At 39.9% G+C, this 14,914-nt stretch overlaps 1 protein-coding gene across 3 annotated transcripts in view; it reads right to left on the bottom strand.

The window, feature by feature from the left end:
• Positions 1–14,914, bottom strand: part of CACNA2D3 (calcium voltage-gated channel auxiliary subunit alpha2delta 3) — an 834,102-nt gene that overhangs the window by 38,020 nt on the left and 781,168 nt on the right. For all 3 annotated transcript variants that reach the window (XM_087866960.1, XM_087866961.1, XM_087866959.1), the window contains one exon: positions 11,678–11,789. In XM_087866960.1, coding sequence (XP_087723086.1) covers positions 11,678–11,789 — 112 coding nt within the window. The remainder of the gene's footprint in view (positions 1–11,677; positions 11,790–14,914) is intronic.

The following is a 14,914-nucleotide window of genomic DNA, read 5'->3' on the forward strand; positions in this document are numbered from 1 at the left end:
CATTTTAATGCCTACAAATTACATTATTCATGACACTAATGTACTCCCACTGGCAAAGTCTGTGTCCAATTTGCGTAATGAAGTATCTGATCACTATTGCGTATGTGTCGTCCCTAATTCATATTTCCATTTTTTTTTAATGAACCAAGAGCTCAAGTGGATCCAGGAAGTGGCAAAAATCCAAGATCTACTTTATCTAGGACAGTCTTGTTGGAGCAGAAACCTCACCCACTACTTTTCCTGATTGAAACTAGTAGTTTTACCTTCCAGTCTTAAGAAATCTGGAAGAGGAGCCTGACTGGAGTTCTGTGGTTTTCCTACATCCCTGTCAACACAGATGGGTTTGTGGACTGTGCTCTATAAAAATCTCCCCCATTTATGCAGCATTTACTCCGTGCTGGGCACTGTGCTACGTATGAGTGTTACCCCCCCCTTTTTTTTTTAACCCACGTACACATCCTCTGAGGCAGGTATTATGCCCCTTGGGCAGATGAGCAGAGAACCCGGATGTTTAAATAGCTGGTTAAACTCTTTGCGTGATTAAGCGTGGTAGCCCAGGCTGTAGTTCAGCCCCCACCCCCTCCCCACCCCCTGCCCCGAGCTCAGCCTCTCAGCCTTGACTCAGGAAGATGCCATGTCCCCATTGTGCAATGGATCCATTTTACAGGTCGTTTCCAGAAGGCCCACTGGTAAGAACACCTGCAGGGCATTCGCTGGGAACAGTCTGAAGACTTGCGGTAAAACGCCCACCCAGTGTGAGACCTCAACAGGAAATTGGAGTAGTTTGTAGGAAAATGGAATCCCTGAACTATGGTTCTCTGAACCGTAGCCCACGAAACATGTCAACACAGCTTCGAGACCAATTACTTTCTTTCAGTTTAGCGGACAAATGAAAGGCGCATGGGAAGAAGTGATGAGAGAAGCAAAGTGTAGCCACAGCTTTTGGGGCTTCCAAGAAGATGAGCAAAGCTTGTGTTCTGATCCCAAAGTGAAACTGATGGCAACATAATTTTTATGAAAAGCGATGAGTGATACTACCCCCCAAAAAAGACATCCGCACTCATTTACACACACAACCAAAAAAAAACAAAAACAAAAACAAAAAACAAAACTGATTTTTCTTAAAAATGAATATCTTGCCAGCATTGAAATGTGACAAGATTTTTAAAGCTCTAGCATTGTCCATGTTACACATGATTCCCTTTATTCTTGATTAATTATTTTTCTTAATGGGTGAGAAGTAGTTAACTTAGGGATTGGTTTCCATTCCAAGAGGATCCCCGTCTCAGCAAAGGTTGAGAGGGTATCAAGAAGGAAAGAAACGTATTGGAAAATCATAAAACATTGCATTCTTTTCAGATATCTAATTTTGTTAAACTTGTTGACAGTCACAAATGCCCAGAAAATATGGGCTGAGTTGTTTTCGATTGCTGTTTGAATAACAGATTAATTTAATAATCAGTGGGATATTGAATGACGAAAATTATTGGTTAAAGCAGCCAAACCACCAACCCTAATGACATTCTTATGTAAATTCTTATTTTCTTTTAGGCTCCTGCATTCTTAATAAACCCTATATTTTTGAAAATCCTTTTTTAAACATCGCATACTGTCCCTCTATTATAATATATCTGCCTATGATATAGACAGATAAATGTCCACTTTTAGAGTTGCCAATTTGAAGGTTTCTATTTAGAGCAATTGAGTCAACTCTTGATGTACTTTCCATATAAAACCATCAAGTGATGCTGGAAACAGGACGTAAAAGCAGAGTTAGGATCAGCCAGTCTTCAAAGATCACTGGAGACCAAAAAGATTTTTACTATGTGGCCAGAACCACCTGACATGGTTTCCTGAGTTCTGGCAAAAATGGCTAGGCACCAAGGACGTCCGCTTTCGTCTAAGAGATGGGCAGATTGTTAATGACAGTCCCCAGCAAACTGCAGCTCGAAGCATGTTCCCGTGGGAAGCGCACAGTTCTTTGGGATTGTTGCTCTATGGTTTGCCATTGCTTGTGGAGGAAAGTAATCGCTGCCTTCAGAACGGGTTGTAACGGACACAGTTTTGTATGTTCCATTGCGGGAGGCGAGATGTTTTTCTTTGAAAAAGATCTTAGTGCGTAATTTCTGAAATGCTATAATTTTCACCAAACTCAGTTTCCAAATAGCTCCTGGCCAGATGCTGTAGAATTGTGTTATTTTTGAATGTCACTGCCCCTGACCTGAAGTTACCTACAAAGCTGGTTGAAAATTCATAATTGTCTTAGTGAACCAGTCCTGCAAAATCTCACTCTTTCCAGGCAAAGGTTGACAAATTTCGACATGAATTAGATATAAAGCAGATGTGTGAATTCGGTTTCCTGGTCGCCACCAAACGTGTTGGCCATTGTACTGAAAAATCTACCAGCCGCCGACAAGGGAATGAGGACAAGTCAAAGAACATTATTTTTCTCCTTAACATATTTCATTCCAAGAATCCAAAGATCGTACAAAACGCAAATTGTTATCTTCATCAATACTTTGATAAGCCCTCAGATGTATCTTCTAATAAACTTCATTTCACAAAATGGAGCAAGGAAAGGGAGGAAGGGATATGCAAAAGAGACTAAAAGGGTCAGGCCTTCACAGCATCTGAGACTATTGTCTGGAGCCTATTTTGGTATGATAGGAGCATTCTACAACGATTTTATAACAAAGCCTTACAGGGATTTTTGGATCAGGAAAAAAATAGTCACGAATTGATTTCTCATTCAACTAGTTACCCCAGCTGATCTGTCAATTTCTAATCCTTAAAAAGAGGAGGGGGCAGTGGAGGAGAAACAAATGGGCTCTTTGCTCTATTAGGATGGGAGTGTGTGTGTGTGTGTGTGTGTGTGTGTGTGTGTGTGTGTGTGTGTATGCACGAGTGTGTGCACGCTATGGTGCAGGGGAATAGTGGGGCAGCAGTGATCTGTACGAATCATGACTTTCTGCTTCAAGAGACCATCATTGTCACTCTGATCGCTGTCATTTCTCCCAACATCTGGAATCTGATCATTTTCTCTCTCCCCTCTTTACAAGTTTTCTGTTGTGCCATACTGGTGTTGGGGTAGCAGCTGAAGTTCTTCAAAGGACTAGTTCTCTCTGACAGGAGAATCAAGGGGCAACATTATTTGCCCTTTACTCATTCCTTGCTTCTTCTCCCAGTCCTTCTCACCCCCAGCTCTGCGTTCCAGCTTCCCTGAACTTCAAAAAATCTGTTGAACAAACCATGATTCCTCTTGCCTATGCAAGGCTCTTCCCTCTGTCTGGATACTTTTACCTGCTAAGTCCTTCATATCCTAGTGGTCTGACAATAAATGCCACTTCTTCCAGGAAGTCTTTCTTGACCACCCAGCCTCCCTTCTGTGCTTCTGCGTGACATTTACTCTATAATCCCATCCCTCAGCATGGAGTGTTGACATTGTCTAGATGTCTGTCTGTGAACTCCATGAAGACAGGAATCATGTGTGCCTTCTGGTCCCCAACAGTGTGGCCCGGTGCCTAGGCCACTTGATAAGACAGATAATCCACAAACGGACACTGAAGGAAGCCCTGAGCGATCTTTAATTTTTTTCCCCCAAGGCCTTATTTTGTTCTCCAAGCTGATTCCTTAAAACGCCCCTCAATTAATACATCAGCCCTCATATCTTATGAACTAATTGCCATCTCACAAGTTAGGCATTAGAAACAAGTAAAAGCAACCATTAATGTTAGAACTCGAGAGAGTGGTTGTCATATGCTAAGTGGGGGTACACCTTGCAGGGGCAGGTACGGGCTTCCAAGGGGCTAGCAACGTTCATTCACTTCTCAACCCGAGTGCTGTTTATACAGATATGTTCATTTCATGAAAATTAATCACGCTGCAAATGTATGGTTTGTACACTTTCCCGTACGTGCCACACATCAGTAAAAACGTTACTGAGAAAGAAAGGAAAAGTACAGGTCTCCATACCTCTCCCTACTCACACCCCGGGGCCTTTATTATTTTGTTCTGTTGCATATGACTGAGCTACCAGGTGGTGGTCTTGAAGCTCTGAAACGAAAATCCTCCAAAGCCTGCAGCATCTTTTCAGTGTTGCCAGCAACTGGGATCAGGGCCATTGAACTTCCCAACCTCCTGTGAGTCTTGAACCCAGTGTGGAAGTCAAGGCCCGAAGAAGACTCGTCACAGTGGATATAAATATCTTGAGTGTCAACTTCATATCTCATCCACCCTTGGTTTTCCCAATGCACCTGCAATTCCTGGGCCTTAGCAGGAATGCAATTACCCTCCACTGAATAAAAAATGGTCTCTCTTCTGTTTGAAACCTTAGTTTACTTATTTTAATCAAACTGCATTCATATTTTTGGCTTCTGATTGCAAGTCAACAAGGAAAAATACTGCTGGCCTTAGCAATCATCTATCTTGGCTCTATCTGTTCTCTCATCTAGAATGGAAATAAGAAACCTAATTTACTCCACTAAATCTGATTACCTATTGTGCACTAGAAGATACTGGTTACCTTAGGAAGTCTGTAGTTATGACTACTGAGGATACAATATCCCTCTGGTTGGAAAGGTTTGCAGTCATTATAAAATCAATGGAGTCCACTTCATGGAGCTACAGAGCCATGAACTGTCAACGATCCTTAAGTATATGTAAACTTTGGCCATCAAAAATACATATATGTGGCACCTTTTCCTACAGGAATTCTACAGTGGCGAAGTGATGTGAGACTATCAAAAGGAGAATGCACATTTTAACAGAACAGTTAATGGGGGCCAAAATCTTTACATACGAAGTTGGTATGGCATTATGCTAGCATGAAATGGGGCCATTTATTGAGAACTTCCTCTGTTCCAGGCATCATGCTAAATCTACAACATACATTTTCCCACTTAATTCGTACAACCAGCCTATGCTGTGCTTACTATTATTATCCTCCAAATTAGCCAGGAAAGGCTGAGTTTCAGAGAGTTTATGTTTTTGCTCAAAGTTACACAGCTAGCAATGATGGGAGTTGGGGTCCACACACTCTGAATTCCCTGATGCCACGGCTCCCACACTAAACCACCATACTCCCGTGCTTTCTTGGGGTGGTTCTAGAAAGTCGTCAGTCAGAATAGCAAACTATAACATGGCGGATTAAGCCAATATGGAAGCCATTCTGCTCTAAACACTTAGACATGCTGGATGAAATAGTAAAACAGTACAAGCATGTTTAAAAACAAAAGAACTTAAAAGACAAGACACTAAAAGCCAACATGTACATTTAGAACTAAGTGTAAAAAGCGGATACTCTGGTGCTGTCTGGGGTCTGAATGGGCAAAACAATATTAGCATGAGAAATCAAACTTTAAGCCGAAACGACATGCTGCTTAGGAAAAATATTTACTGTAATTATATGATGCAGAAACTCCTAAATACAAAAACTTACATAACAAGAATTCCCAGGCAGTCAGTACTAACAGGATACATGACTAAAGCCCCATTATAAACCTTGTGAAGAGAAACTCAGGCTCTATTCTGTTCCCACAGAAAAATAATGAATAGTAAAAATCAGTTCATGGTCAAAAATGACAGAACGCATGATTCAATTATCTATCAGGAAAGAAAGCAGATACAAGAGACGAGGAAATTGATATCCCCCCAATTTAAACTACTAAAACAGCCCTAAAAGGCCTTTATAATTAGGTATAGGAAATTTAAGAATAAGAATCTATATAAAGAAGACACAGATATTTTAAAATCTACTTTCTTAGCAACTTTAATGTATACGAGAATACACAGATTTTTGAAAGAAGCAAATGATACATCTAAAAATAAATAGGAAGACTTTAATACTCCAAGCAGAGGACTAGACACAACCAAAAGGAAATTAGCGAACTCAAGTTTAGGGAAATTACCCAGAAGAAAGTATATAAACACAGTGAAGTAAATTTATATCTAGACACATGTCAGTGAAACCACAATATCAAAGAAAAGGCCTTTAAAAGCCCTCTGAGAAGGGGAAAAGCCAGACCACCTAGAGAGGTACAAAACTAAAACTCAGGAGACAGTGGAATAGTATCTTCAAAATACTTCAATTTAGATAGCATGGGGTTGAATGATCACTGCAGAGCACATAGTAAATAAAGCATTTCAGACAAAGTGTGAGATCATTTACCACTCCTAGATCATTCCTGGAAAAAAACAAAACAAAACAAAACAAAAAACTTCTAAAGTACTGTAAAACAAGAAGCAATGATTTAAAAAAAATAGTGAGTAAACAAACTGGTAAACATCTCATTTATTACAGGCAGCAACAGCAATAATAACATATTTGGTAGGTTAAAAACACAGCAGAGCTAGAATGTTAGGAAATATCACATGAAAGAGATGGAAGGTAATCCAAGTCAGAGGTTCTAAGAGTTTGTTCTCCATGGAGGAGGGAAGAGATCCTGAAACATGTGCAAGGTTAAGGGTCGATACTTCAGGACAAGGGGCATACCTTACATACTAGGAGAGGAAAAACAGGAATAGAGAAAACTCAGTAGGTCCAATTGGAGGGAAAAGAAAGAAGGAAGGGAGGGAAAGAGGAAGGAAGAAGGGAAGGAAGGAAGGAAGGAAGGAAGGAAGGAAGGAAGGAAGGAAGGAAGGGGGAAAAGAAGGAAGGGAGGAAGGAAGGGAGGAAGGGAAGGAGGGAGGGAGGGAGGGAGGGAGGAAGAAAGGAAGGAGGAAAAGAAGGAAGGGAGGGAGGGAGGGAGGAAGGAAGGATATGGAGATAAACAGCCTATAAAATGATGCTAGAAATAAATTCAAACTTGTCCAAGCACAGTAAATTATAAAAGATTAAATCTCTGATAATGGAGATAATAAAAATGCCAAAGCCAGCTGCATTCTATTTATAAGATAAAATCCTAATACAAAATGACAGAAACAAAAAAGAAAGTTAAAAATGGAAGGAAGGGGGAAAACATGCCTAGGATATGTCAGCAAACAAAGAAATACTGCATCTGTGCTGTTAGCAAACAAAATAGACATGAAAGCATAAAATACTTTCCCAGAGAGGGCTATCCAGTAGTGATCAGAGGAATGATTTATCAGGACGCTATACCAGTCCTGAACAGGGTTGTCTATGGTAACACAGCTTCCAAATATAAAAAGCAAGGTAAAAGGAATGACATGAAGGAGTGGAAAGATCCATAAGCCTGGTGAGAGCCTGATATCTAAAACAGAACAACAAGAACAAAAGTTTGCAACACAATAAACACACTTGATCCAATGGATACACATTAATCCCTGTACTCAGCTTTTAGAGAATGAAACCTGCTTTCAAAACCATGTGGACAAGTACTAGAAAACAAAACAAGTCTCTGGACAGACCACGTGGTATACAGACAGCAACGTCATTTAACAGCAATCAATAAGAAAAAAAAAGATAGCTTCAAAACCCATATATATCAGGAAATCTTAAAACAGTATTTAAAAATTTACCAATCAAAAATATGGTGAAAATTAGAAAATTATCACAGCTGAATAATGACAACCCTATATGAAGTGAAATGAAGAGAAAAATTACACATGTAAAATACATTTATTATATATATAGATATATGTATATCTATCTACATATATAAATGAATTTGCAAAAGCTAAGCATCGAACACAAAATGGTAGAAAATAATAAAGAGTAAATCCCAAAAACATAGAAGAAAGGTAATAACACAGGTAAGAAGCAAAATAAAATGAAAAAGAAAGTCAAAGAAACAACAGAGAAGGAGCGCCTGGGTGGCACAGCGGTTAAGCGTCTGCCTTAGGCTCAGGGCATGATTCCGGCGTTATGGGATCAAGCCCCACATCAGGCTCTTCCGCTATGAGCCTGCTTCTTCCTCTCCCACTCCCCCTGCTTGCGTTCCCTCTCTCGCTGGCTGTTTCTATCTCTGTCGAATAAATAAATAAAATCTTTTAAAAAAAAAAGAAACAACAGAGAAAATCTAACAAACTAAATGATGGTTCTTTGAAAAGGAAAAGAAAACAAACATGTCTGTTAGTATGGAGAGGGAGGAAAGGAAGGAGGAAACAATGGAGGGAGGGAGTTAGGTAAGGAGAGACAGAGAGGGAGAGAGGGACAGGGAGGGAGAGGTAGGGAGTGGGGAGAGGAAGGAAGAGGGAGGAAGAGGGAGACAGAGGGGGAGGCAGAGAGAGATAGGGAGAGAGAGAGTGAGAGGGACAGAAAGAGAGAGGGAGAGGGAGGGAAAGAGAGAGAGAAAGGGGGAGGGGGTGTGAGAAGAGGAGGTGTGGGGGGAAAAGGGGAGGAGAAGGGAAGGGAGAGAGATTGATTTAAAACGGGGCAAAATCACACATATGGCAGCATTTTTAATCAAAAGAAAACACTATTAACAAATGCATGCGATGAACATGAGAAGTGGGATGAAACAGGCAATTTTCCTAGAAATATAATTACCAAAATCATTTAAAAAAGAAGTAGAGACTCCAAAGATATCTAACCACTGAAGGAACTAATTCGGGAGTTGAAAATTTACTCACACAGGAAAAATAAATAAATAAATGAATAAAATAAATGAATAAATAACGTATCTGCTGTTCATAGTTTTATGGGTAAATTTCACCTGACCTAAAAGCAGATAATTTAATCTTATACAAACGTATAAGATCCAAGTTATTTTGTAACAATAAAATGACCTCAATAGCAAAGCCTAATGACAGTATGTGAAAGGAAAAGTATAGCCCACTTTTTTTTTTAAGATTTATTTATTTATTTTGGGGGGGTTGGGCAGAAGGAGAGGGAGAGAGAAACTTTAGCAGACTCTCCCCCGTCCCCGTGCTGAGGGCAGAGCCACATGCAGGGCTTGATCCCAGGACCCTGAGATCATTGCTTGAGCTGAAATCAAGAGTCATGCTTAGACGACGGAGCCACCCAGGTGCCCCTAACCCACTCTTCGTTTTGAGCACAGATGGCCACTTCAATATAACATGAACAAATGGATCTAGCAAGATGGTTTTGGTTTTTGTCTTTTGTAATCATGGCAGTGAAAGACCATCCTGGGAAAGGAAGCATGTTTTCACATGAGATAATCCATCTACCATGAAAGAGATCGTATATATATTTCATGATTTAAATTTTTAAAAATTTTTATCACTGTAACTCAAGATATGAACAAATAAAAATTATTTTGGTAATGAAGGTAGAAAAAAATGTTTTGATAAAATTCAACCTCCATTCAAATTTCAAACAATGGCAACAAGAGCAACAAACACCCCTGAAGAGGTTTTCTTTAACCTGATAATTGGTTAACTATCGAAAATCTAAGACAACTCAGGAAATGGATACAAGTTACGGTTGTACCACATTGCAAATGTACTTAAAGCTCTTGAACTGTGCACTTAAAAATAGTTACGATGGGGGTGGCCTGGCTGACTCAGGAAAACAGTGACTCTTGATCTCGGGGTGGCCTGGCTGACTCAGGAAAACAGTGACTCTTGATCTCGGGGTGGAGAGTTCCACCCCACACTAGGTATAGAGATTATATAAACAAACAAACAAATCAACTTAAAAAGAAAATCACTGTCTAAATCTCCTTAAAAAATAGTTACAAAGGTAAATTTCATATTATTAATATTTTACTATAATTTAGAAAACCCAATAGCATACCACATGATTTCACAAACATGTGGAATCTAAAAAATAAACCAACAAAACAAAACAAAATTCATATTTATAGAAGAAGAGAAAGATTGGTGGTTGCCAGAGTGGAAGGGGTGGGGGGGGGTGGGGGGAAGAAATGGGTGCAGAGGATCAAGAAGTATAAACTTTCAGCAATAAAATAAATCATCAGGATGCAACGTACATCATGGCGAACAGAGTCGCTGACGTTGCCTTAAGTCTGTAAGGTGACGGATGGGAGCTAGATTGTGTGGTGACCGTTTCATAATGTGCACACATGTTGAATTGCTATGTTGTACACCTGAAAAGAATGTGATATTATATGTGAATTATACCTCAATAAAAAACCCTATAGCAAACATCATAGTTAACATAGAATTAGTAGAAGAAATTCCTTTAGATTAGGAACAAGATACAGTTGTCTACTCTCCCTGCTTCTAGTCAACAATTCCAGTTACTGCTATGCAACAAAACAAATATGGAGGTTAGAAAGGAAAATTTTCACAAATGATGTGACCGTGTGTGAAAAAAAGTCCAAGGGAAGCCATACACAAACTATGAAATCTAAAAGAGCAGTTAGCAACTGGATACAAGATATTCTATATACAGAAATCAGTGATGTTCTCATATTCTAGCAATTACCAATTAGAAAACGTAGTTTTAAATGTATTTCTGATAGCAGGAAAAACTATCCACTTTCAAGGTATAAATCTAACACAAAATTATAAAACTACATTAAAAGACATGTAAATAAGGAGACACACGTAGTTTATAAATGGAAAGTTCCAGTAGTATACAAGATAGCAATTATCTTCAAATTAATCTATAACTTACAGCAATTTTAATCAAAACCATATCATAATTTGTGGAAATTAACAAGCTGATTACAAAATTAGTATGAAAGAGGAGAGAGAAGAATAGCCAAGACAACTTAATATAGAAAAGATATTTGTTCTCCTAAATATCAAGTCATATTACAAAGCTATAATAATTAAAGAGATATGCTGTTGACATCAGTACTGACAAACCGTAAAACCTGGAAACAGATCTGCATACAGATGGGCACTCACCCTATATGACACAGGGGCCATAATAAATCGATTGGGGGGGAAAAAAAAAGAACATTCAATAAGTAGTGCTGGTTAACAGGGAATTATATTGGAAAAGATGAAATTAGACCTTACCTTATGGCACACACACAAATTCAAGAGGGATTCAAGCCCTAAATGTGAAAGTCAACACTTGGAAGCGTTCGGAATAAAACTATATGAGAATACCATTATGCCATGAGGGCAGAGACTAACTTCTTAAAGCACAAACGCACAAATCATAGAAGAACAGAAGAATAAATTTGACTACATGAAAATAAAAGCAAAAGAAAATTTACATGCATCTAAAGACATTATATAAGATGAGTTGTCAGATGAAGGACTAGGAAGATACTTATGTAAAGCGTACAACTGCAAAGAAATCACACCCCAAACCTAGAACACCCAAACCAGTAAGAGTAGATTCATCACCCAACGGCCAAATGCCAACAGAAATGAAGGGGAAAGAAACCCAAATGATCGTTAAACCATTAAAAAAGGCCCAACGGCATTAGGAATCAGGGAAATGCCTAGTAAGCGACCAAGACTCATTCCCCAGACACCAGATTTCAGCGAATCCTGAAGATTCGATGCCTCCAGGAAAGACACCGAAGGATTTTTCCCAACAGATAGCTGAAATGGCCAACTGTCAACTGGGAAAACACCAATTAGGACGGTTTCCAACCAACGATAAACTCGACTAAAAACCTCGTCTATTCCAGGATGCATACTCAAGTCTTTTGAACGCTTCCCAAATTCTAAATGATCTAACGAAGCCAAGAGGTGTTTTTTCCAAGCTGGTGGAAACACTTCCTCACACAAGAGGGCAGCCATGTTTCCATCTCTAATTGTGATCGTGAGCAGGCCAGACACATGGCGCATAGGAGTTCTACACAGAGCAGAAAGGAGGTGGGAGGCTTACTTGGAGCAGTCTTCACAAGCAATGTTCCCTGAGGTTTCCTTGATGGTGCGCTCAGAGACAAATGCTGGGTATTCAGTATCACAAGGCTCCAGGGTCTGTTTCAATTTCTGGGCTGTAGGGATAGGAAAAAAAAAAAAAAGAAGAAGAAGAAGAAGAAGGAAAAAAAAAAAAAAGATAAAGAACAAAGGCACAGGCTTTCTTGTGACTGGCAGCCCACAGTAACTCAGAACCCAGTTCCGCTCCCGCCGTGCTGTGATTTTTCTAGGCACAGCATAATGCATTATTTTCTAATTAGTCAAGTGATTTCATCTGCCAAGCAACTCTATAAGCTATAATTCCTCAAGCCGTTGTGTTGGCTTCATCCACTATCATTTATGCATCACAAGAATACTTTCTGGGACAACATCAGTCAACGGGTCTCTGACTTCAGACTTACTTGAACTTAGCAACAACACATATGTATATCTGAATAAATGTATAAAATAGAAGTTACACCATATTATTTAGGGTGAGACGAAGGTCATGATACAATTGCGTGGTTTTATGACAGAAACAAAATTGAACTATGGAATAGTAAAATACGTAATGTCTTTGAACCACAGCCATGAACCTGATCCTACTCTTATGAAGTTCCTTGCCCAGGAATACAGCACTAGATAACCCTGGTACATGGATGGGTACCCAGTAGGCACTTGGTAAAGTCTCGGTGGTTGATAAAATAATAAAAACAAGTTATGTCCAATGGGCAAGTTCTAGAAACTCTTTAAGTTTCAATTTTTCTCAGTGTGTAAATTGGGGCTAATATACTCCCTCTATCAGAGGGTGATGTGAGAAGTAAATGAGACATTATATGTTGAGTACTTAGTAAAGTACCTGGAACATAATGAGTGCTGAGTAAATGCAGTTAATAATAATAATAAATAGTAACACAGTAATCAATAACAAGAAGTTACAACACTAGCATTCTAAGGAAGCCATTGTAACATTAGAATGACAATGACGGTAGATACTGTAGCACAGTGGTTAAAGGCGAAGACTCTGAAGTCAGAGAAGTTTGGAGTATAAATCCCGTGTTCCATTGCTTCTAGCTAATCCTCAGTATTCCCATCTGCAAAACGGAGATGCCAATAGTACAGGTACTTGGTCACAGGACTTGTCACTCATTAACATCTTACCAATAGGGGGCGCCTGGCTGGCTCAGTTGGTTAAGGATCTGACTCTCGATTTTGGCTCAGGTCATAAATTCAGTGTGAGGAGATCGAGCCCCGCATTGGGCTCCACACTGGATTGGAGACTGTTCAACATTCTCTCTCACCCTCTCCCTCTGCCCCTCCCCACTCCTCTAAAAAAAAAAAAAAAAAAAATCTTACAAGTAGAATGCTCTTAGGTTTCCAATACCCGAACTTTATACAAAGTTTTTGGCTGACGTTTATATGGAAATATAAACATCTATTTATAAATATATAGAATATATAATTTACATTTCCAACTCCAAAACTCAATAGGATTTTAACAAAATGATGTTTTGACCAAGTCTCAAGTTATATTCCAAATACAGTTGGTGGGATGTCAGGAGCACGGGGACATGTTTTGTGAAATGGCTATGCGGAGGCTGCTGGCACGAGGTGAGCCCGCACAGGACCACTAAGTGTTAAAGGAGCATTTGGTAACCACCAGATATTTGGTGGGTAATCAGGAAGCCATGTGCCAAGCATGTATTCCAATTCTAACATGACTGGGTTTTTTTTTTATAGGCTTTTCATTAAGCTTTAATTATTTTGAGGACATTGATTAGGGGTTTGGGGTTAAAGCATAATTTGTTGTCATTATTCTCATCTAAAACAAAGGGAAGTGGATGCAATCAGCTTTTTTATGCATGACGTGTGATATTTCAGAAGCTGGTCACTGACATACGGCACGATGCCCATACTAACTCACTGAGTTGTTCTGGGTAATGAATAGACCAAGGCAGGTACAGCTCTTAACCAAGGGACACGCGTGCACACTTTCACATATATGCAGGTGCAGACACACATACAGCCTTCATGAAACACTAGCTGTGGGAGCATGTCACCACCCACATGCCAGGAGCTGGACTAATTACACAGTAGCTAAGGGCACAAACTAGGGGTCATGAATCTTGCCACTGCTGTGGGACAGCAGGTGAGTTCAATCTCCGGATACCTCAGTGTTCTGCTCTGTCAAATGGGAATAAGAGGGAATAACTTCACATGGTTGTGTGAGGACCAGATGAATTAATGCCTGGCAAGCGGCTGGTGCACTGTGAGGGCTCTTTAAGCAAACACGCTCACTGCCACACGACTGCGTGTTATTGCGCCAAATCCTCAGAAACGGGCGCCTTTCTGAAGCATTGCTTTTTGGTTAGAAAAGGCCAATGACTACCTCCCTGACTCCTGGCTGTACTGCAGGGACAGCATGGGTGAGTGTCATGCTCCCAAAGGCCCGGGTCCTGGACACTGCCTGTCCCCCATGCCCTGCGCTGCTGGCTCATGGCAAATGTCATCACATGCTTGCTGAATATATGAATAATTCCCCTGAATGGTGTTTTTCAGGCAAACAGACAAAGGGAATGTAAGCATCTCAGGCCCTCATGACAAATTGCCGGCCTTCAGGGGGAAGACAAGGTCAGTCTCAGTGGCCCGGGCCAAACAGCAACGGCACAGAGAGGGGCACCTGGTAGAAACATCATTCACTTCCAAGTTCTTCTCCAATGCCTCTGATTTTGTCCGGAGGACATCTTTGTTGGATGCTAGGGAGTTTTTCCCACCTTTCTTTCGTTTTCGTTTTTCTTTCGTTTGCTCTCCCCCACCCCACCTCCTTTTCTTTTTTATCTGGGGAGGCCACACATAAAGCTCCAAGCATCTGGCTACAATTTGGTCACACTTTTTATTTTCATGGTTCTTGTGTTCACAATTGACTCCCTTGTATAGCAAGTGAGAGCGACTTTCACGTTGGGAAACTTCCTTTTAATATTTAAATTATTTTAATTTCAAAAATGAGTCCGTTAAAATGAAATAAAGATCAAGTAAAAAAAAAAACCGCCCAACAACAGAGATTGCAAGTGGATACGGCACACGCATGCAGATGGCGCATAATAAGCTCATGATGGTAACAGCTACATTTATTAGGAAATTACTACATGCCAGATGCTGTTCTCCTTCATGTGTATTAATTTATTTAACGGTAAAACATGACAAAATAAAAAAAATAAACTAT

The sequence above is a fragment of the Ursus americanus genome, chromosome 14, assembly GCF_024610735.1.
Source record: "Ursus americanus isolate L20-20 chromosome 14, mUrsAme1.1.p, whole genome shotgun sequence".
NCBI classification, from domain to species: domain Eukaryota; kingdom Metazoa; phylum Chordata; class Mammalia; order Carnivora; family Ursidae; genus Ursus; species Ursus americanus.